The sequence below is a fragment of the Myxocyprinus asiaticus genome, chromosome 2 (genome assembly GCF_019703515.2).
Source record: "Myxocyprinus asiaticus isolate MX2 ecotype Aquarium Trade chromosome 2, UBuf_Myxa_2, whole genome shotgun sequence".
NCBI classification, from domain to species: Eukaryota; Metazoa; Chordata; class Actinopteri; order Cypriniformes; family Catostomidae; genus Myxocyprinus; species Myxocyprinus asiaticus.
Genome location: NC_059345.1, coordinates 7936953 through 7961070, shown reverse-complemented (window position 1 = coordinate 7961070; position 24118 = coordinate 7936953). Strand labels below are relative to the sequence as shown.

At 36.3% G+C, this 24118-nt stretch overlaps 1 protein-coding gene across 1 annotated transcript; it reads right to left on the bottom strand.

Annotated features, from left to right (window-relative positions):
- Positions 1–21275, bottom strand: LOC127412091 (apoptosis regulator BAX-like). The gene is made up of 6 exons (XM_051648157.1): positions 20937–21275; positions 18023–18071; positions 16121–16282; positions 15806–15938; positions 11425–11529; positions 1–950 (listed from the first exon to the last, which is right to left on the bottom strand). Exons 1-6 carry the CDS (start codon positions 21001–21003, stop codon positions 852–854), a joined length of 615 nt encoding a protein of 204 aa, XP_051504117.1. The 5' UTR covers positions 21004–21275; the 3' UTR covers positions 1–851.
- Between the last annotated feature and the right edge of the window lie 2843 nt (positions 21276–24118).

Sequence of the window (24118 nt, the reverse complement as noted above, 5' to 3'; positions counted from 1 at the left end):
TAAAGGAAACAATTTTTATTACATCAGAAAAGGTGATTTCGGTCAAAAATGACCGAACAGTATTGGAAGAATTTTTTTTTTTTTTTTTTTTTCACAAAAAAAATAAACGAATGCATTTCCAACCAGAAACACAGTTATACATCACAGAAATTTAGTCTGAAATAAAATAAAAAGGTATATAATAACATTATAACATTACAACCATTTTTAATTCAAGGTATGAAATTTCTTTTCATATTTATTACCTTTCACCAAACACACTGATGCTGATCCCATTCAGCCATTTATTCAACTGCATTTTAAATCTTTGTTTAGGTTTACCTCTCTTTAAACAGGTCTAATATATTGCATTTGACTATTTATGCCCTATGACATCATTTAAAAACTTGACAGTAAACATTTGATTTCAGATATTTAGATGATTGGAGGTAAGGCTGGTAACTTTTGTGGCACATTAAAAAGTTGAACTGTGATCCAGAATTATTATTATTTTTTTTTTTTTTTACAAAACTCATAGTAAAAAGGCACTTTTTTAAAAAGTGCAGTGTCTTTAAAAATCTTTGAGTAAAGAAACACATCCCTGTCAATAAATAAATCAAGGTGAAAGTTGCTCCTTCACCCGATTGCATTGAACACCTCAATAGAAAAAAAAAATCTAATTAAGGGCAACAGTATCTATCGTAGTGGCTGTCTCATTTACCAGTTACGCAACTTTAAGTCTAGATATATGCCGCAAAACTGGTCCACCTGACTCAAGATGAGTACGTTTGTTTGCAACAATTACACATTGTATTGCTTTTGATACGAGTTTCCACATTTGTGAGACTGCAAATCTGGCACGTCATGACTTCTTAGCGAGTTCTTTTCCAGTAAACAGCAGCTACGATGAACGCCACCGCAGCGATGCAGGACACGGTGCGCCATCTTGGCATCCTTTGCAGAATACCTCCCTGTAACACAGAACAAAGTATTAGGGTGCGTTCACAACTCACATCATGCTGGAATTACCATTATGCGTTCACGACACGTCTTCATCAAACTTGTTATTACAAGATGGAAACTCAGAATTTTTCAAAAGCTCTGACTAGACCGTACTGAACATTTGAGCATTGTGAGCAGAGTTTGAGCATTGTCATAAAACATAATTTGTGATTCTGAGGATGTGAACAAAACCGAGTAGAATTTACAAGTTGGCATTTCGTAATTATGGTAATTCCAACAAAACGTGAACACCGTATTAGGCCTGACAGACTGAATATGGCAATGGAAAAATGAAGTTTGAGACTGTGAATGATACCTATTAAATATGCAAGCATAATACCTGGCAAATGTTGACAAATTAAGCCCATATAGAGTTATCTGGATACATATAAATAAAACAACAACATTACTAATAGTGTCATGAAACCCCCCTAGTTCATTACCAGTCATTCACACTTCAGACTTAAAAACGGTTCATGAAATAGGTGTGAAAAGATGTAAAAAGGTGGGAGGGTAGTGGGTGGGAAGGGAGTTTGCGGAGGGGGGCAAACACAACAATTCACTCACTTCCACAACACACACACGATAGAGATGGCTGAACATCAACATGTGAGTGGACACAAAACAAAAGAGTTTTGGGGCACTTTGCTGTCTATCAATCATGAGACAAAAGTGTGTACGTGTAAAGAGTGAAGATGATAGAACCGTTTGCAGATCAAAGATTTGGATGTTTTGTTCAAACCTTGGAGATTGAAGTGAGAACAGCACTCAGTGCAAGCACTGCAACCAAAACCAGGACTTTTTGACCCCGTGTCCACCTGGTATTACAATGCATATTAGGTGACCCGGTGAGACACATCGCTGTTTACACCTGGTCACTTAAATGTGTCTCCTGTGACCAGGGGAATGTCTCTGTTTCATGAATACATACATCAATCACCATTTCAGTGTGTTACTGCATGATATTAAAGCGCAACAAAGTCAGAAAAGATAAAGAAAGTGCAAAAAAAGGCACGCTGTTTCTCCTAGATGCAGTTCAAATTTAATCTAAGCACAAGCGCAACATGTCAAACAGAATTGGACTGTCACGCTCACACTGGACTGTCATAAATTATATTTCTCTAAACAACACACTGGCAGCTGACTATCAACCGACAGCCTGAATGTCAATACAACACTATACAACCTTACTGCATATTTATATATTATTATTATTTGTATACTGTATTGTGTGTAATTATGTGTATATTAGTTTTTTTAAATTGTGTTGTGTAAATATTATGTTTATTGTAAATTGGTATATGTCTCATCACTGTCATGACTGCTATGTTGCTTGGAAGACTTTCACCCACTGTTGCATTTGTGTATATAGTTGAATGACAATAAAGTGATTTGATTGTGATTTGATTTGAGATTTTAGTGTATTGCCTGTATTAAAGGAGCTTCATGTGTTTGTGCTTCTCAACTGTGTTGATATCAGACACACTAAAGAAGATCAGCGAAACTCTCGTGATTGTGTATGTTTATGCTTTTAAAATTTTTCCAATCGGTCGGTTAATTCATTTTAAAGCCACTTGTAAATGGCAAACTTTAAACTCTTGTTTTAGTGCAGCGGTTGATTGACAGGTGAGGGGCGGTGCTTCGCTGCTGCTGGGACAGGGACAGATTAGCGTTTACACCCCAAATGCGATGTGGTCACATGCGTTTTTGACCACAATCGTATGAGGTTTTTGTGATCTGATCACAAAATGTTTTACACACCATTTAGACCTGTATTTAGGGCTGACCACATGTGATCGGATCACCCGAAATGCATCTTAACACCAGGTGGAAACTGGGACTTTGAGACTTAACATAAATTCACAGATATTTATTCTTAAAAGAAATGTTTAACTCTATAGATAGCATTTGTGGCATAATGTTGATTACCACAGAAAATAATTTCGACTCATTCCTCTTTTTCTAAAGAAAGAAAATTGTGTGCAGTAAGGCACATACAATGACAGTATCAGGTACAGTACACAAAACATTAACTACACACTGTTTCAAAAATATAATCACAATACTTAAACATAATTCATGTTAACATGACTCTAGCTGAATGTCAGTACAACTCTAGTTGGATAAAACCATGTAGGCCTAACTTTTTCACAATGTAAAAGATACCAAAAACAGAGTTGAAATGACTTCGAGTTTTCGTTTTTATGTTTTTGAACAAGACAGCGTGTTATCATGTCCTTGATAAGACGTACGGAGAAGACGCGATGGAATATGTGCATCCATGTTTTAAGAACTAGAGTACCAGAACTGCGGCCAACAAACATGTTTGGTTATGGACTGCAGTTAGATCTGACGAGTGATTTCGATCTCACCACGAGGTTTATTGTAAAAGTCTGCTCTCATTTCTGTTCCACGAGTGCCGTTGAACATGCGCGTGTCCGGAACCGCTGTCACATCTGTGAGTGATTTTTAATTCTCTGCTGTAATGCGATCTCAAGCATGAGGCAGTGCAGTGATTTGACGGAAGCATTTCTTCTCATGAATAATGTGGAGAAATGCTCAGAATCTAACAATGTAGACACGCACTCTCTAACCAATCACATCTCTGACCTTACGCATATACTTCACATTTTGTAAAGTTGCTTCAACTTTTGTTTTTAAACTGGAAGAACGAAATGGCACAAAGAGGCAAAAATGAACCATGTTCCCCTAGTATTAAACATAATGAGGACTATCACTGTTTTCAATGTAAACATAAAAATGGGTTTCATGATCCTTAAAATGGATAGTTGACACTAAAATTATAACTTTGGCATTTATTCACCCTCGTGTCATTCCACTTATGCATATATGCTCTGTGGAACACAAATTAAGATAATTTGCAGGATATCTAGTTAGTTAGTTATTTAGTGATTTTACGCCATGCCAGCTTCCAAGGCTATTTTCATGGCAAAAAAACAAGTTAAAATATATTAAAAGTTAGAGTGATTTTATAAAAAACAATATAAAAGGTTTTTAAAATTTATTTTCGATAAAAAAAAAATCAAACTGATTCAGGGTTGACTGTTAAAAATCTCTTCAAAAGTGTTTGCTGAGTGAAATAATTTCCTAAAAGAAAGAAATCCAGTACGATCCAATAAAATATGTTTCAAGGATAGTGGATTCTGGCATGCTGTACATAATGGTGGATCTTCATCTGATATTAAGTCTGGAATGTCCTATTCGGCAAGGGGTGTAAATGATCTGATCATAGTGATTACTGAAATTAAAGATGTGTCTTTTGCCCACTACAGGGTTGATTTCATACAATTTGTTTGTAATGCATTGATCCCATTCAGTTGCTGATATAAGAGATTATGGTAGGTTTCAGATCTGAGGGTAGTATGGAGCATTTTTTAAGATCTGTAGAAAGTGCTTCTTTAGCAGCAGAGTCTGCTTGTTCATTTCCTCGGATTCCACAATGGCCAGGTACCCAGCAAAAGAAAACTCCATACCTCCAGAGCTGACAATTTGGTTAAAATCTTTACAAGGGCTGGGTGGTCATTTTTGTGTGATGCAAGAGCTTGAAGGCATGATTTTGAATCTGTTATTATTAAGATATGTTTCTGTTGTGAGGTCTTAATTTGATCCAGTGCTAGAATAATAGCATTGGCCTCTGCTGTATAAATTGAAATCTGATTGGGGATCATTATTCTGCTTTTTTGGTGATTGATTACATGTAGCCGACACATGATCTCCAGACTTCGATCTGTCTGTACATATACTGTACAGTAGGAGTGTGTGAGGGAATACATCTCTTATCCAAGTTGTTGAATGTATTAATTCGGATGGGTTTCAGATTTTTTGTTTCTTGTTAAATCCAGGATTATTTTTGGTTTTTTGAGATTCCAGGGCGGGATATTGCAGAAGTATGTCTGTTCCAGTATGCTTAAGTCAACTTTTATGTTTTCTAGATGGGACTTAATCTGTAGACCAGGAGCATGGATATGCCTTGGTTTTCTTTCATACAGATATGAATATTGGGGTGAGAAGATTGGATGATATGCTGGATTTTCATAGTTGGTCTTTAATTTTGTTGTGTATTGCAGGGCTAATCTGAGATGTCTATTCTCTAGAGATAGTTCATTAGCCTCTACGTATGGGCTTTGAATTGGTGATGTTCTGAAGGCCCCAGTGCCAGACGTATGCCTTGGTGAACTGTGTCCAAAGTCGGATATATGATTTCCTGGATAAGCCATACACTATGCTTCTATAGTCCAAGCATGATCTGATCAGCATGCTGTTAAGATTTAGAAGAACAGACTCTCTGCTCCCCACTTAGTCTTTGCTAAAACCTTTAAAATATCCATGGCTTTAAAACATTTATCTTTTAAAATCATTATGTGAGGGATAAAAGACCATTTATTGTCAAAGGTTATTCCAAGGAATTTGGTCTCCTTGACAACTTTGATAGGATCGTTATCCAGATAGCTTTGGGTCATGATGGAGAGAGTGTAACTGGCAGAAATGCATACAGACTGTTTTACTCTTTGAGAACTTAAACCTGTTGGACACAGACCAGGCCTGAACCTTATTAATTGTCAGCTGAATTTTCCATTCAGTACAGTTCATGAATTTGCCTCTGTGGCAAATAAAATGTTGTCTACATAAAGACTGCAATGAGTATTTGAGCCGATGACTTTTGCAACGCTGTTTATTTTGATACTAAAAAAGGGTCACTGATAAGATGCTTCCTTGAGGTTCTCCTAACTCTTGTCTGTGTGAGTCTGATAGAGTATTGCCTACCCTGACTTTAAAATGTCTATTTGATAAAAAGTTGCCAATAAAAATGGGTAGATGAATGAACGTTACATTTATATAGCGCTTTTCTGACACTACACTCAAAGCACTTTACACAGTGAGCAAGGGTTCCTCAACCACCACCAGTGTGCAGCATCAACCTGGATAATGCGATGGCAGCCATAGTGCGCCAGTATGCTCACCACACACCAGCTATTGGTGGAGAGGAGAGAGTAGAGTTATAGAGCCAATTAGTGGATGGAAATTATTAGGAGGCCATGATTGAGAAGGGCCAATGGGGGAAATTTAGCCAGGACCCAACTCTTTACAAGAAGTGTTCTAGGATTTTTATTGACCACAGAGAGTCAGGACCTCAGTTTAACGTCTTATCCGAAGAACAGTGCCTTTTTACAGTATAGTGTCCCCATCACTATACTGGGGATTTAGGATCTACACAGTCTGCAGGGTGAGCACCCCCTGCTGGACTCCCTAATACCTCTTCCAGCAGCAACCTTAGTTTTCCCCAGGAGGTCTCCCATCCAGGTACTGACCAGGCTCAACCCTGCTTAGCTTCAGTGGGCAACCGTTCTTGAGCTACAGGGTGATATGGCTGCTGGCATCTAAATGGCCTCTAAAACCAAGTCGATATAGATCCTTTAAAATACCATACTTCCAGGTCGTGTCATAAGCTTTCTCCAAGTCAAAGAAGACCGCAACAGCATGTTCTTTTCTGATAAAAGCATCACATATATAACTTTCAAGGCAGATGAGGTGATCTATAGTGCTTCTTCCTTTTCTAAATCCACCTTTAGCATTACTTATTAGATGTTGAGACGCCAACATCCATTCAAGTCGTTTATTTACCATTCTCTTTATGGTTTTACATAACTCGTCAGAGCTCCAGGTTGGTAGTTGGAAGGTTCATTATGATCCTTTCCAGCCTTTGGAATAGGAATAATTTCCGCTTCTTTCCAAGAATATGGAACATTCCCTGAAATCCAGATGGAGTTAAACATGTTTAAAAGTAAGTACAGGATAGTGTGAGGCAAATTTAAAAAAAATGTATAGTGAATATTGTCCAGTCCAGTTTGCAGGATATCTAAAATACTCTTGTTCATACACTAAATGGGCTGGTGAGTTCCAAAAAATACAAGCACCTTAAAAGTGCCATAAAAATGAAACGCTGGGCTTAATATCAATGACGATTAGGGTAGTGTATTGATACAGATTTTCCAATTCAATTTAATTCACAAGCTCTTGATTCAATTTCATAATTTGGACACATTTTAGCCTTTTAAAAATGAACTAATCTGTATATTCCATCAATAAATATGATGAAATTGCATATATTTTATTGCATACAGGTGCATCTCAATAAATTAGAATGTCGTGGAAAGGTTAATTTATTTCAGTAATTCAACTCAAATTGTGAAACTCGTGTATTAAATAAATTCAGTGCACACAGACTGAAGTAGTTTAAGTCTTTGGTTCTTTTAATTGTGATGATTTTGGCTCACATTTAACAAAAACCCACCAATTCACTATCTCAAAAAATTAGAATATGGTGACATGCCAATCAGCTAATCAACTCAAAACACCTGCAAAGGTTTCCTGAGCCTTCAAAATGGTCTCTCAGTTTGGTTCACTAGGCTACACAATCATGGGGAAGACTGCTGATCTGACAGTTGTCCAGAAGACAATCATTGACACCCTTCACAAGGAGGGTAAGCCACAAACATTCATTGCCAAAGAAGCTGGCTGTTCACAGAGTGCTGTATCCAAGCATGTTAACAGAAAGTTGAGTGGAAGGAAAAAGTGTGGAAGAAAAAGATGCACAACCAACCGAAAGAACCGCAGCTTTATGATTGTCAAGCAAAATCGATTCAAGAATTTGGGTGAACTTCACAAGGAATGGACTGAGGCTGGGGTCAAGGCATCAAGAGCCACCACACACAGACATGTCAAGGAATTTGGCTACAGTTGTCGTATTCCTCTTGTTAAGCCACTCCTGAACCACAGACAATGTCAGAGGTGTCTTACCTGGGCTAAGGAGAAGAAGAACTGGACTGTTGCCCAGTGGTCCAAAGTCCTCTTTTCAGATGAGAGCAAGTTTTGTATTTCATTTGGAAACCAAGGTCCTAGAGTCTGGAGGAAGGGTGGAGAAGCTCATAGCCCAAGTTGCTTGAAGTCCAGTGTTAAGTTTCCACAGTCTGTGATGATTTGGGGTGCAATGTCATCTGCTGGTGTTGGTCCATTGTGTTTTTTGAAAACCAAAGTCACTGCACCCGTTTACCAAGAAATTTTGGAGCACTTCATGCTTCCTTCTGCTGACCAGCTTTTTAAAGATGCTGATTTCATTTTCCAGCAGGATTTGGCACCTGCCCACACTGCCAAAAGCACCAAAAGTTGGTTAAATGACCATGGTGTTAGTGTGCTTGACTGGCCAGCAAACTCACCAGACCTGAACCCCATAGAGAATCTATGGGGTATTGTCAAGAGGAAAATGAGAAACAAGAGACCAAAAAATGCAGATGAGCTGAAGGCCACTGTCAAAGAAACCTGGGCTTCCATACCACCCAGCAGTGCCACAAACTGATCACCTCCATGCCATGCCGAATTGAGGCAGTAATTAAAGCAAAAGGAGCCCCTACCAAGTATTGAGTACATATACAGTAAATGAACATACTTTCCAGAAGGCCAACAATTCACTAAAAATGTTTTTTTTTATTGGTCTTATGATGTATTCTAATTTATAAATGAATAAATGAACTTTTCCATGACATTCTAATTTATTGAGATGCACCTGTATATATTAGGACTGTCTATTTAACGTGTTAATTCAATGCAATTAATTATATAAAAAATAATGCGTTAAAAAATTAACGCAATTAATCATGTCCTTGAAACGTAATAAGGAAAATTTCTTCCATATGAGCAATTCAAGCATGGAGTACCACCTGTTTTCTCCAGGGGACAGTAAGCGAAACTCGCTGTATAAGCAACTCAGCTCAAACAGAGAGAGAATAAACCACAATTGGGAGCAAAAAGATGAGAACACGTTCTTGCGTACAAACACAAATCCGAAGGCAGGGATCTCAAGACGTGTTTTTCAAAGTTTCAAACTTTGTTTAACTTGACACAGCGACCTAAAAATGGTATGTTTACGACGCAACACAACAGAGACACTCCAAAAGCATCCGTCTGACGCAGGTGTGCATTGACACATCCTTAAACAAGCCCTTAGAATAAATCTCAGACTGTAAACTGTAGGCCAGTGATAGGCTTATGTTCAATAACATGGAAATAAACAAAATATTGCATTATAAAGCCACTTTTTGTATTGTCTTTTTTAATACTTCACTTGTGTGCAAAAATAATGTCATGCATTTTAATTATCTGTTTTATTATTTTTTATAATATATAATTTATAATTATTTAAATATAACTATTTCTAATTATTTAATCATTATATACTGAATTATTGTTATTTGAGGGGATTTCTCGCATAATATTCTGTATACGATTAACAGAGATTAATTTGATTAATTAATCGACATACCATGTCATTAATTTGATTAAAAATGTTAATCGATTGACAGCCCTAATATATATATATATATATATATATATATATATATATATATATATATATATATATATATATATATAGCTACATGTTTATTGTTTACAAGCATAATTCGTACTACTTACAAGTCATCACACTGATTTGCAGAACAAGTGCTTAACAGGTACTGTCTCTTAAGAATACCGGCAGGTCAGCGAGCATCTCAGAAGTGTTTTGGATGAGCGCACATTAACGAGATTGATGTTAAATCTAGCTTCTTTATGCCATCTATGCTTTGTGTGATCTGAATTAAATGTTTCTTTTTGTTGCTGTTGTTTTTGATAAACAACTAACTGTAAAGAACAGAAAGAGTATTAAAAGAGACATTATTCAATGACAAATGGATCACGTCTTTGGACACACATTACACGGAAGGAGTCAAACCAAACTTTTACTCTCAACATGCAAAGGGTCTCGATGCTGAACTTCTTCACTATTACTATCTCTATATCTACATTGGTGAGTGAAATTAGAACATTTACCAGCCAGTGGCTAATCACAGATATTTTTAGACATTTGATCACATATGCGAGTGATTAGCATTGTAGAGGGTTGCACATAGAGTGAAAGATCAATCTTGCCACTTAAGAACCGATATTTATGAGTAATTGAGTACTTGTTCTGCACCAGCTACTCAACTACTAAAAACACAACACGAACATTGCAAATTGATTTTCCTTTGCACATTTGCCTGCCATGAGCACTGTACTTTCCCTCTGAATCTCTAACCAAATCTCGTAGTTACAATTAAGTCCACTGGGGGAGCGTTGTAGATGCGTGTCGTCGAGGTGTTGGATGAGAGACAAAGATATGATGGCGTCTGTGCTCAACTGACCCTTCGCTAAGCCCCCCCCCCCCCCCACTCGCTCTGACAAGCTTTGCAGAACTTCATTTTGATCTTTATGGTGGGCAAGTGGTTGTATCTTCATTGGACACCCCCCACCACCCCCCCCAAGACCCGGGCATGTCTTCCCGTTCTCAGCGCCACAGTATGCTCCATGACGCTCCGTGAGTGTTTGAAGTCTAACCCCAGAACCCCACATACTGCTTCCTTTATGATCATATGTGTGCTATTAAACTTGAGTGGCCCCAGGAACTGCAGCGAGCACTGCCTCTGCAGAACACATGCAAACTGTATCTTACTCAAGCATAATAACATCTTACATGATTGCAAAAATTATCATATAATATTCTGTATATATATATATATATATATATATATATATATATATATTGATTTAGTAAAGGAAAATCTAGTAACAACAGCATCAGCCAATTATTTTAGAAATATACCATGGCGTTCACATTGAAAATCTGGGAATCAAAATTTTATTAGACCTGGCAATCAACAAAGTTTCAGGATTTTGAAACATTTAAAAAAGAAATGTTATGACGTAAAATAAGAAATATTTAAGAATCCGCAATATTTTTTTGGTCACTAATCAAATAAACACATTTGTGACGCCGAGTTAACTCCTTTGACCAAAAGATCAGATTTCCTTGCTTTCATTAATGCGCACAAGATGCTCTAACATTTTCAAATCATGCTAGATAACATGAATCATCAGGTTTTGCACAAGCTTGTGGAGTCCATGCCAGCTTGAAATACCAAAAACTAAGAAATTCTGAAACTCATTTTGATTGTTACAATGGTAATATAAAAAAATCATATTAAGTAGAAGCGTTTTCCGTAGCAGACTTTTAAACCTTACAGCTAATGCATGTATTTGTGTGGGTGTTTATGAGAATTAGGTCAGTATGTTTAATCACATCCATACATATTTATTTTAGTTTATATGATGTTTATATTACAATCGTTCCAATGTATCCAATCACTATCGTCTAGCTGTGTGCCATAATGGGTCGGTGGGTTTTTGTGTCTGTGTATTACTAGATGGAATGTGCCTGGGTTTGTGCCTGTGCACTTCCTGGCCCGAGTGGGTGCATCTCTGTGTGTGGTGGCTCATGTCTGGCTCGACCTGTGTGGCTCCACATGGGTGGCCAGACAACACTCATACACACATATAACAGCAACTTACCCATCCTCCTTGCAGTCTGATCCAAGCAGAAATATTTTCCCTGATAAACTGTGAAAACCAGCTAATGATCCTCTTGACAATTTCAAGGTGGTTCTGAATCAGTGCCTGAAGGAATGAAGGGGAATAATGTTCTTAAAACTTCTGTGTTATCTATAAGAATCAATTTCAAGTTTTTAAGAACAGCATCATGCAGCAATAATGATGATACATCAAAGCAGCATTCGTTAAGACTTTGCTGTGACGCAGTTGTCGCAGAAAAACGTCCTTGTTCTTCCTACATTTCCGCATGCTAATTAGTAATTCCATCAACACTTCTTTTCAAGAAAAGCTTATCGCATTACAGGAATTACTTGTAATCATAATCAACTAACAATAAATAAATGAATTATACATTTCTGCAAACAAATTATGTTAAGGCCATATTTCAGGTTTAACTTCACTTTTTGTGCCATTTTTGTGATTACTTTTAAAGGAATATTTCAGGATTGATACAAGTTTGGCTCAATCGACAGCATTTGTGGCATAATGTAATCACAAAAAGAACTTTGACTCGTCCCTCGCTTATTTAAAAAAATAAAAATAAATTTAAAAAAAGGTTACAGTAAAGCAATGGAAGTGAATGGGGCCAGTGCATAAAAAATTAAATACTCACTGTTTTAAAAGTATAGCCAAAAGACGTAAACAATATACATGTTAACGTGATTTTAGAAAGATCGCACACTAACCTTATTTGTGTCAAGTTCTATAGAATATCACCACTTTGTTGTCATGACAACACAGCTCGGCTCAACCCTGTCATCGGTAAATGTTGTTAAGTTCGTAAATCCCTGATTTTATAGCACTAAAGTCATGCAAGAACATACAATTTTTACGTCTTGTGGCTATACTTTTGAAACAGTGTGTATTTTAATGTTTATGAACTGGCCCCCATTTGCTTCCATAGTAAGTGCCTCGTAACCAGGATTTTTGCTTCAAAATAAGTGTGGGATGAGCCAAGATTATTTTCTGTGGTAATCAGCATTATGCCACACATGCTGTCGATTGAGCTTAACTTGTATTGAGTCCGGAACATTCCTTAAACTAACTGGTGTCAAGGTGACTTGTGGTGCATATATGAAGTCAGTTCACAAGTCCTCAAGTCCTACAGAGGCAAGAAAAAGTATGTGAACCCTTTGAAATTAGCTGGTTTTCTGCATTAATTGGTCATAAAATGTGATCTCATCTCCATCAATGTCACAAGTATAAACAAACACAATGTGCTTAAGCTAACAACACACAAACAAATATAATCTTTCATGTCTTTATTGAACACATCCCACTAAACATTCACAGTGCTGTGGAAAAAGTAAGAGACCCTTGGATTTAATAACTGGTCGATCCTCCTCCTTTAACAGCACTAACTTCAACCAAGCATTTCCGGTAGCTGCAGATTAGACCTGCACAATGTTCAGAACTAATTTTGGACCATTCTTCCTTAAAGAATTGCTTCAGCTCAGCCATATTCTTAGGATTTCTGGTGTGAACGGCTCTCGAGGTCATTCCACAGTATCTCTATTGGGTTAAGGTCTGGGCTCTGACTGGGCCACTCCAAAAGGTAGATTTTCTTTTTTTGAAGCCATTCTGTAGTGGATTTACTTCAATGTTTAGGGTAATTGTCCTGCTGCATCACCCAACTTCTACTGAGCTTCAGCTGGCTCACAGCCACCCTGACATCATCCTGTAGGGTATCTTGATAAACTTGGGAATTAATTTTGCCCTCGATGATGGCAAGCATTCCAGGTCCCAAAGCAGCCCCAAATCATGATGCTCCCTCCACCGTACTTCTCTACCTAAGGTTCTTTTTTACCTCATTGAGCATTCTGCGGTGTGCCCTTTGAGTAATCTTAGCTGGACGGCCACTTCTAGGGAGAGTAGCTACAGTACTAAATCATCTCCATTTATAGACAGTTTGTCTAACTGTGGACAGATGAATATCTAAGCTCATCGAGACCATTTCCAGCATTATGCAAAGCAACAATTCTTGACCATTGGTCTTCTAAGATCTCCACGTCAGCAGATGCTTCTTGTGAATAGCAAACTCAAAATGTTTGAGTGCTTTTTATAAGTAAAAATAGCTCTAACCCACACCTCCAATCTTGTTTCATTAACTGGATGCCAGGTTTGCAAACTCCTGACTCTAAATAGCCTTTGTTGATGTCATTAGACTAGGGGTTCACATACTTTTTCCAACCTACACTATGAATGTTCAAATGATGTATTCAATATGTACAAGAACAATACAATAATTTGTGTACTAGTTAAAACAGATTGTGTTTGTTCATTGTTGAAACTTAGATGAAGATCAAACCAGATTTGAAGCCAAATTTATACAGTGCATTCATAAAGTATTCAGACCCCTTCATTCTTTTTCACATTTTGTTATGTTGCAGCCTTATGCTAAAATGCTTTAAATTATTTATTTTTTCACATCAATCTACACTCCATACCCCATAATGACAAAGTAAAAAACTGATTTTTGATAAATTTGCAAATTTATTAAAAACAAAAAACTGAAATATCACATTGACATAAGTATTCAGACCCTTTGCTATGACACTTGAAATTTAGCTCAACTGCATCCCATTTCTCTGGGTCATCTCTGAAATGTTTCTACACTTTGTTTGGAGTCCACCTGTGGAAAATTCAATTGATTGGACATGATTTGGAAAGGGACATACCTGTCTATATAAGGTCTCACAGCTGAAAATGCATATCAGAGCAAAAACCAAGCCATGAGATCAAAGGAACTGCCTGAAGAGCTCAGAGACAGGACTGTATCAAGGCACAGATCTAGGGAAGGCTACAAAAAATTTTCGGCTGCATTGAAGGTTCCCAAGAGCATAGTGGCCTCCATAATTCTTAAATGGAAGAAGTCAGCCAAACTGAGCAATCGGGGGAGAAGGGCCTTGGTAAGAGAGTTGACCAAGAACCCGATGGTCACTCTGGTTCTCCAGAGATCATATGTGGAGATGAGAGAAACTTGCAGAAGGACAACCATCACTGCAACACTCCACCGATCTGGGCTTTATGGCAAAGTGGCCAGACGGAAGCCTCTCCTCAGTGCTAGACACATAAAAAAGCACCTATGGGACTCTCAGACTGTGAAAAACAAGATTCTCTGGTCTGATGAAATGAAGATTGAACTGTTTGGCCTCAATTCCAAACAGGAGGAAACCAGGCACCGCTCATCACCTGCACAATACCAACCCAACTGTGAAGCATGATGGTGGTAGCATCATGCTGTGGGGGTGTTTTTCTGCGGCAGGGACTGGGGAACTGTTCAGTGTTGAAGGAAAGCTGAACACAGAGATATCCTTAATGAAAACCTGGTCCAGAGCACTCAGGACCTCAGACAGGGCTGAAGGTTCACCTTCCAACAGGACAATGACCCTAAGCACACAGCCAAGACAATGCAAGAGTGGCTTAGGGACAACTCTGTGAATGTCCTTGAGTGGCCCAACCAGAGCCCGGACTTGAACCCAATCAAACATCTCTGGAGAGACCTGAAAATGGCGGTCCATCGATGGTCCCCATCCAACCTGACAGAGCTTGAGAGGATCTGCAGAGAAGAATGGCAGAAAATCCCCAAATCCAGGTGTGCAAAGCTTGTCACATTATACCCAAAAAGACTTGAGGCTGTAATCGCTGCCAAAGGCGCTTCAACTAAGTACTAAGTTAAGGGTCTGAATACTTATGTCAATGTGATGTTTCAGTTTTTTATTAACACATTTGTAAAGTTATCCAAAATCTGTTTTTTGCTTTGTCATTATACTATAATAGGGTATGGAGTGTAGATTGATGTGGGAAAAAAAATTATTGAAAGCATTTTAGCATAAGGCTGCAACATAACAAAATGTGAAGAAAATGAAGGGGTCTGAATACTTTCTGAATGCACTGTACATAAATGCAGGTAATTCCAAAGCGTTAACATACTTTTTCTTGCCACTGTAGCAGAGTAACCACAGGTGTAGTTTGACCATGAACATTAACCATATTTGGTTTGATATTTCGATATTGTGACGAGGAGGGGGGCGTGACCGGGCCATGAAGATGCACGACCGACGCTGAGTTGCCCAATCAGCGGGAGAGAGATAAAGGAGGGGCTGGGAATGCCAGAGAGAGAAAAACACACGCAGCCACTGTGTCGTGTGTGTGTGTGTGTGTGTGTGTGTGTGTGTGTGTGTGTGTGTGTGTGTGTGTGTCAATGTGTCGCTATGTTTCAGTTCCGTGTTTTATGTTGTCTTGTTGATTTTTAATCCGGTTCCTGCTTCCTCCTTTCCCTACCGAACAAGAGGCTTGTCTGCCACAGATATGTAGCCACTGTATAAACTGGGTGTTTTACCTTGAAAATAAGCTTATATGCGAGGTGAAACAGAGACATGACACGTCCCCAGTTAATGCCATCTTCAAAGATGCTCCTGGCCACGGTCATGAAGACATCCTGAGCGCAGTTAGCTTCCACAGTACTAATAAGACTGTAAGGAAAGTAAAGCATTTCGTATGTCATGCAGTATACATTATCAATTGGCAATTATTTTTTTTTATCTACAATGTATCTGGTTCAAAGTTTTACTCTTTGATCAATGTTGCTCGAATGAATGATTAGATGATGTGAAATGTTGCCACCATTCATGATGAAATAAAACTAAAAACATACTGTTGAAGCTCAGCATTCCTGTTAAGGTCCTCTGCTATCCTCAGAAGTTGATCTACAAACTCTTTGATTTGAGGATCATGTGCATCCTGAGGTCTTCCTCCAAGGTCCTCATGGCCCACATGCATGTTTGGATCCTCTACAGTAGCACGCTCAATAACGTACCTTGATTTGAATCCAAAGGAAAGATCAAAGCAGAGTAACGGTGAGAAAGTTTGATCACATGGTCATTTTTGAATGAGATATACGGGTCATTCCATATATGCAGTACATTTATGTGTCCCCAGCATGTCTTAAAGGTGCATTCATTAATTTTTTTCCTCAATAAAATGTTTTAACTCCTAAAGACATGAATTGTAATTTTGCAATATATGTAGGAAATCATGAGCACTCCCATTAAAATGAAGACTCCAGTCATATCAGTAACCTTATAAAAGCTGTTTTATTCTACATGGAGAGGGTCCGCACATGGGGGCTGCCATGTTAGAATCACATGACCAGCCGAATACTACTCGCTTAATCTCAGTAACCGTCCTGTTATTGGACACTTTCACTCATTGATTAAAGTAATCATGGCTGACTGTGAACGCTACATTTCTACAATGGCATCTGAAACTGAAAACTATTGATTTTAAATGATGCTGCATCCAAGCCACTAGGTGTCAGTGTAAGTCCAAGATGACACAATGACAAAAGTTACTGAGTGCACCTTTAATATATTGGAAAAAATACAATTAAGCAAAAACAGGGGTGAATTTTGAATAATTTGGTAAAACTTTAACTAATATTAACCAATGGAACCTTAATGTAAAGTGAACTAACAATGAACAATACTTTTAAAGCGTATATTAATCTTGGTTAATATTAATTTCAACATTTACTAATACATTTTTAAATTCAAAAGTTATATATATGTTAACATTAGTTAATGAACTATGAACTAACATGCTGTAAATATATATATATATATTTGTTCATTGTTAGTTCATGATCCCTAATGCATTAACTAATGTTAACGAATGGGAACTTAAAGTTAAGCGTTACCAAGAATTTCTGTACTTTAGTTTGAGCAGATGTTGCTATTTTTTTTTTTACAATGGCTCCAACCTCTAAAATGAAAAACTGGAAATTTATTAAGAAATATTCCAGGTGTTTTTTCATATTTTTGCTTTCTGTAATCAATATGTTATAACAAAACATGCTTTTATGGAATATTGTTTACATTAGAAATCATTCAAAATAATATGTAATGTTATAATAATATATGTTATATGTATATAATATTAAATAAAAATAATTTAATAATTCATAGGTTTTTCTTATGTCCTCAAAATTCCTAATGTTTGGGGGTTTTTTTATTATTACCTAATTATGTTTATGCTGGTGTTTTCCCACCAAAAATGATGTCACTTCCTGGAGGATGATGTCATTAAGGAATTGCCTTGTCATATATTAAAGGGATTTTACAAAAGACTATAAGCAATGGATTCTTGGATTTTTTTTTAATGTTTTGTTATGTTGGTTTGTCTCACTGTAAAACATTCAATCCTGTCTGATAAAATTACAAAAAAAATGCAATTTGCAATATCAACATTTTAAAAAAAAAATCAGCTGACTTTTACGTCAGTTAATTACTTAACGTAAAGGTTAGGCATCCTGGTACTTTCCTTGTAATTGTGTAAATGGTCAGTTTTAATCAAGTATTAATTAATAAAGTTTAAGAGCCCTAGTTTGACTAGGACATATTTCTGAAAGTCTGGTATACCTTTTAAAAGAAACATTTTAAATTACATAAACATATTTAAATTTGTTAAAAGTTTCAGAGTTCAAAATGTACTGAATAACAGGAATGACCCATAAAACACACAGGATCTATATACACGGAGCAGGATTACATCAGTTTACCCTCTAAGAAGAACTGCACTTTGCTTGACAATCACATCATCATTGACATCTGAAAAAGAGAAAATCTGATATGAACATATTTATTAATCTAAATAACTGCATAGCATTTGAAAAAGAAACAAGTTCAAAGTGCAGATCTTTCCATTCTCGGGTGTTAAATGTATGTTCCAGAATGTGGTGAACACTGACCTCTATTGGGCACAACTTCCTGTTCTAATACCAGTTGGTCACAGTTTATGAGAACGTTTGGTGAACACAAATAACTCTATTGCCACATTTTTATTCTCACTTCTCTTTATTTTCTGTTTTAATCAACACCACAAGTGTATGCCTTAATCTTAAGATTTCTCCCTGAACAGCCTTGTTTTAAAAGTACACAGTATCTGATATTATGATTATGACATTTAACGTTAACCTCTAATTTTCAGAATAGCATACTAACATCCTGCTCTTACTTTTTTTTTTTTTTTAAAGTATGTAGTACACTGTGCAGTATACAACCAGGGCACAATGCAAAGCGCTCCACTTCCAGTGAAATAAATGAACGGGAAGTATTTACATACATGATTTTGAACATTTTTCTGATCGAACTGCTGAGAGACATTTTTACAAAAACTTAAATTGAATTTATTTCCAATGTAACTAAATGTTACTCGCATGCAACCTGATGTGGTCATGTGACAACCAGTGTTAGGTGAGCGGTAGCTCAGCGGTTAAGGCTCTGGGTTACTGATCAGAAGGTCAGGGGTTCAAGCCCCAGCACCACCAAGATGCCACTGTTGGGCCATTGAGCAAGGCCCTTGACCCTATCTGCTCCAGGGGTGCCGTATCATGGCTGACCCTGCACTCTGACCCCAGCCTAGCTGGGATATGTGAAAAAAGAAGAATTTCACTGTATATGTGCAAATGTATAATGTGATAAATAAAGAAAATTATTAATTATTATTATTAAATTACATTACATTTTAAATTCTTGTAACCAGATTACAGTTGCTGACTTTCAATGAAAGTAATTACTTTTAAGTACATTACTTGCGCTAAAGTAATATGTATAATACATTTAAAATATTAATTCATATGTACGTCTGTTATCGTTTCTGTGACATCTGACGGGTGCGACAATGAATGAGGAGGAAATACAGACATTTTGAATTTGAGCAGAAAACCAAAAACTTCTTGGAAAAGTGGTTTAGAAAGTAACTTAAAAGTAACAATTAGTAATGTGATTACTTTTAATATGAAGTAACCAGTAAAGTAATCTGATTACATTTTTAGAAGTAATGTGTTGTGGATTACTTATTTTGAGTAATTTTCCCAACACTGGTGACAACCATGTAGCATACTGCTGTTTAAAATGTTTATTGTTGCATATGCATACTATTTCACATACTACTTTTTAAATATTGTAGGCAGTACACAATGTGCGCTGTGCAGTATTTAGTTATCACTAAGTATTCAATTTCTATCATAACCAATGAGAATTACTTACCACAGGCTTTGCTTGTAATGGAATGCTGTGCAAGTACACAGCTGTGCATACTGCCAACATTTTTAAAAAATTGTATGTGAAACAGTATGCCAAATTCCTCAATACATTTTCAAACATTGTTGTCACATGACCTCATACATGCGAGATCCATTTAAAAATGCATACTATTAACAATCTGATTAAATAGGGTGTCAATAAAGAGACGTGAATAATAGGGCTGGGTATCGATACAGACTTTCTGATTTGATTCAATTCCGATTACATTCGGTTCTGATTCATTTGGGTATATTTCAGTTATAATGTCCATTTTGCTTATATATGATAGAAATTCTCTTTTAGATAATATCGTAAATTATACAGCTGTATATTCTCACTTGGTAGGCCACTAAAATACTAATTTTAAAAATGAATAACAACTATAAAAATCGATATCGGGATCGTTCAGATGAAGATCGCGATTGGTTGGTTAAACTATGTTTTCTTACACAGCTCATTTGTATTCTGTACATTTTTGGAAAATTTGCATACTGTCTACGCAATACATAGCTTACTGCAGAAAAAGTATGACAGTAGTATAATAGTATGCAATTCCGAACATAACCACAGTGACAAAAAAAATAAACACAAATATGTCCTGACAGGAAGTCCCTCAACTGTTAAAACTATTACTTTACTAGAGGGTTTTGTAGGCCAAAAGACGTGAAAAACAGTGTACATCTGCTTCAACCAATTTCAATCAAATACTAGTCATTCCAGCCAGTGTTGGGTGTAATGCATTACTAAGTAATTAATTACTGTAATTAAATTACCTTTACATTGAGTAAAAAGTAAAGTAAGGGATTACTCTTAATTTTTCAGTCATTTAATTACAGTTACTTCTTATGTAATTACGTTAAATACTGTATAGACTATATAACAATTCTATATAAAACAATAATGAATTTAAAATCGAAATTTAACGTCTACTGTTAAAATGTATGTTTTCTAATTTGAGGCTGCCCCCTTAAATTCTTTGGCCAGTTCATTAATAATTTATTTGATTTTATATGATTTATTTGACAGAATTAAAAGAACAATTTCACGTCTATCCTTGTATTGTTCATCTGGTCAAGTTTGATAAGGGTTTTATAAAGTAATTCATAATAAGTTACGCAATTACTTTTGAGAGAGTAATTAGTACAGTAATCTAATTACACTGGAGTAGATGTAATTAGTAGTTTATGTATTACTTTTTCAGAGTACATTACTCAACACTGATTCCAACAATAAACACCATATACGTTCTAAGAAGTAAACGTAGTTTTTCGTACGAATCAATCTCTTGCGAATATTGTGACGTCACACAATGGCGTGCAAATAGTTTGAAATCGACGGCTAACACATTAAAGCCGCTCGTTCACTTTTAAGTCTTATCGGACCTCTTACCTTCTCCACCTGTAGCCCCCTTTAACTCGTTTTCGTCCGTCCGCTCCACGTCGTTCGCTTCAGCCATGGTTATATGAATCAAAATCTCGCCGACTCAAGCTCGCGAACTAGACGGACCAGCCTAACAACTTCTGAATGAGCTAAATTCACAGATGCAAACACAATACAACATAATCTGTTGACGTAGTCGATGCTTGTGGTTTATATGTCCTCCTCGGTAGCACTATTAAGATGATAAAAACATGATCTGCAGGTTAAAGTGGTCGAGGAGCTTTAACAAGAGCTCCACCAATCCATGGGAACTCTGTAACAAAACTGTGGAAGTAACGCGGAAATGGAGAAGGCGCCTGCTTTTTACATAATGGCAGATTCGCCGTGCCAAGGAAAACCATCAGAATTAATTTTCCCGTTTTATATATATTTTATTTGGTAAAAAAATAAATAAAAGTGTTGTATACATGAAATTCTGCCAAATTATCAATCGCTGTCCAATGTGAATCGTGTTCTGAAAGGCTCTCATTCAGGTCAAACTGATAACCAGAGATTATTTAGCCCGAGACGGACCACTTCTATTAAAATAAAATGAACGGGAGAAATTGGAACGCCCAATATGGCGGATGTAGATAAGGAAGTCCCGCCGCACAAGTAAACATTTACATTTACATTTATTCATTTGGCAAAAAATATAGAGCGGTTGATTAAGACAGTAGAATGGGAGAAGATGCCAAATTTACTGTCAGTCTCTCAACAGCTGTGGTAATTCGTTTTTTAAAACTAATTCCAGGGTAATATAACACAAAGCATAATTTTATAATTTTACACTCAATATTTAAAAAATGTATAATATAATAAATTGCAAGATTTACGCTGATAAATAAGGCGGAAACGCGTCATCACAGTCTGTGAATAAGGTCTATTGTGGTCAGATTTTACTGCTGTTTTGAAGTATGTTCTTTGGTTGTAATCTTGACCAACCGTTTTGGAGATTTCAGTCTTCCCCCATTCAAGCAAATAGGAGCTATATGCTACTTTTATGCCGCTTTTAGAAATAGCTGCCCGAGAGCGTTCCAAAGATGGCCGCCGAGTGGACTGACTTGCCTTGAAAAGGGACTCAATGAAAACTGTAACCCAAAGAAAACGCATATCGTGTAATTTTATAAGCATAGATTCACACAAATAGTGCATTTATAAATTGTAATTAAATATTTATGTATTTGAATTGTTGTACTTTATTATAAAGTTATTAATTATGAATTTATGCAGAGGCTTTGGGAATATCCAAATACTATATTATAGTGCAGGTGGGTCATTACTCATTATCAGAATATGGTGACAAGCATGTCCCTTGATTTTTTTATTTTTTATTTATTTATTTTTTTTATTTATTTTTTTTTTTGTCAAATTGTCAAGAAACCATTTAAAAGGCATCATTCTATAACATAACCTTTTATTAAAACCTTTTTTCCACCATGTTGAAAAGGTTATTTATATTTTTAACTGTAATTTATTCACATTGTTCATTTAAATATGTCAATGGTGTTACATTGTTCAATGTTCATGTGAAAGATTTTTAATTAAAATAAATGATTTAATGGTATGATGTATTGATTTTAGTCTGATCAGTTGTGTATGTTTTGTAATGCTATTGACACCATCTTATAAAATTCATCTTTTAAGAGAATTTGTCTCTGGTGTTACCCATCATTCGTGAAACAAAATTAAATAGTCAAGTTGTTTTTTTTTATGGGGGGAAAATGATTTCAAGATGTATATAAAAAAATAAATAAAAAAAAAACAGCATTTAATGAGTGAAAAATGAACTGAATAAAAATGTCAGTATTTTTTTAGTCGGAAAGTCAATATTTTTTGAGAATGACCCAGTGGACAAGTACTACGGTAAATCCCTTTAGTACATACTAGATCTAATAGGGCCAGTTTTAATGTTTTTCTCTATTGAATAAGCTAACTCTTCAGTTACGTCCGATTAGGGTTCTTTCACACAGAGGGGGTACAATATTGCCATTTAGGCCAATCTGGATATTTATTAGCCTGTATTGCCACTGAAGTATGTGCCTTGTATGCAATAGACTGTAATGCACAATTTCCACCATAGGATGCCGCTTTTGTCTATATTATTGAAGACCATCAGTGTACTGGTTTACAAAGGCATCCGTTCCGTTTACTGAACATTGAACTCTTGTGCGACCTTCTGGACATTTTTGTCTTTTTAATATGTATTTTTTCGATCATTTTGGCTGTGTTAATGCCAATGGCATAAATACATAAGTGTGTATTTTTTGGGCAATTTTGATATTTCAACCTCAGTTTCTATGATGCATCTATAATACACTGTTTAAACACAATATAGTTACACTCAGGACTCAAACATGTCCCCATTGAAACCCATTAAAACTGCAATATTTGATCCCAGTGCCATTAAAGCATAAAATCATGAATTCTGTGATATTATGATTTCATTCTGGAGACCTGGCTTCAAAATTTACATTTTTTAAAAATGTCCACCAGATGGCGCCATTTTTCTCATGTTTAGCCTATGGAGCAAATACAAGCTTTTTTCCTATTTTCTGTTTGCTGTATTATAGAGCACTGCAGGCCAGTTAAATAAATGATGCAGCTAAAATTGTGTGGGTGTGGTGGTATGGATGTCAAAGTGTGTTTTGTTTGTGTATGTGTGAGTGTGTGTGTGTGTGTGTGTGTGTGTGTGTGGGCAGGTTTAAGTGGTTTACGAGGACTTTTTTTAGGTTACAAACTAGTAATTACAAGGGTATTATGCTATAAATGTGGTTTATGAGGACATTTCTAGTGTCCCCATAATTTAAATCACTTAAAAAAACATATTAAAAGATGTTTTTTTGAAAATATCAAAATGCAGAATGTTATTGTGAGGGTTAGGGTTGGGGGATAGAATCTATACAGTATAAAAATCATTATGTCTATGGAGAGTCCTCATAATGATAGCTGCACCAACATGTGTGTGTGTGTGTGTGTGTGTGTGTGTGTGTGTGTGTGTAAAAATCAAGAGTTGCATTATGTAAACAAACTGGCATTTAAAGGTTTAAAATCCTGAAAATGAATGAATATTTGGTAGTTATGATCAGGACTGATGTTGGTTAAAATATTAACTCACAGAAAGTGGAAAATAATATTAATATATAATATAT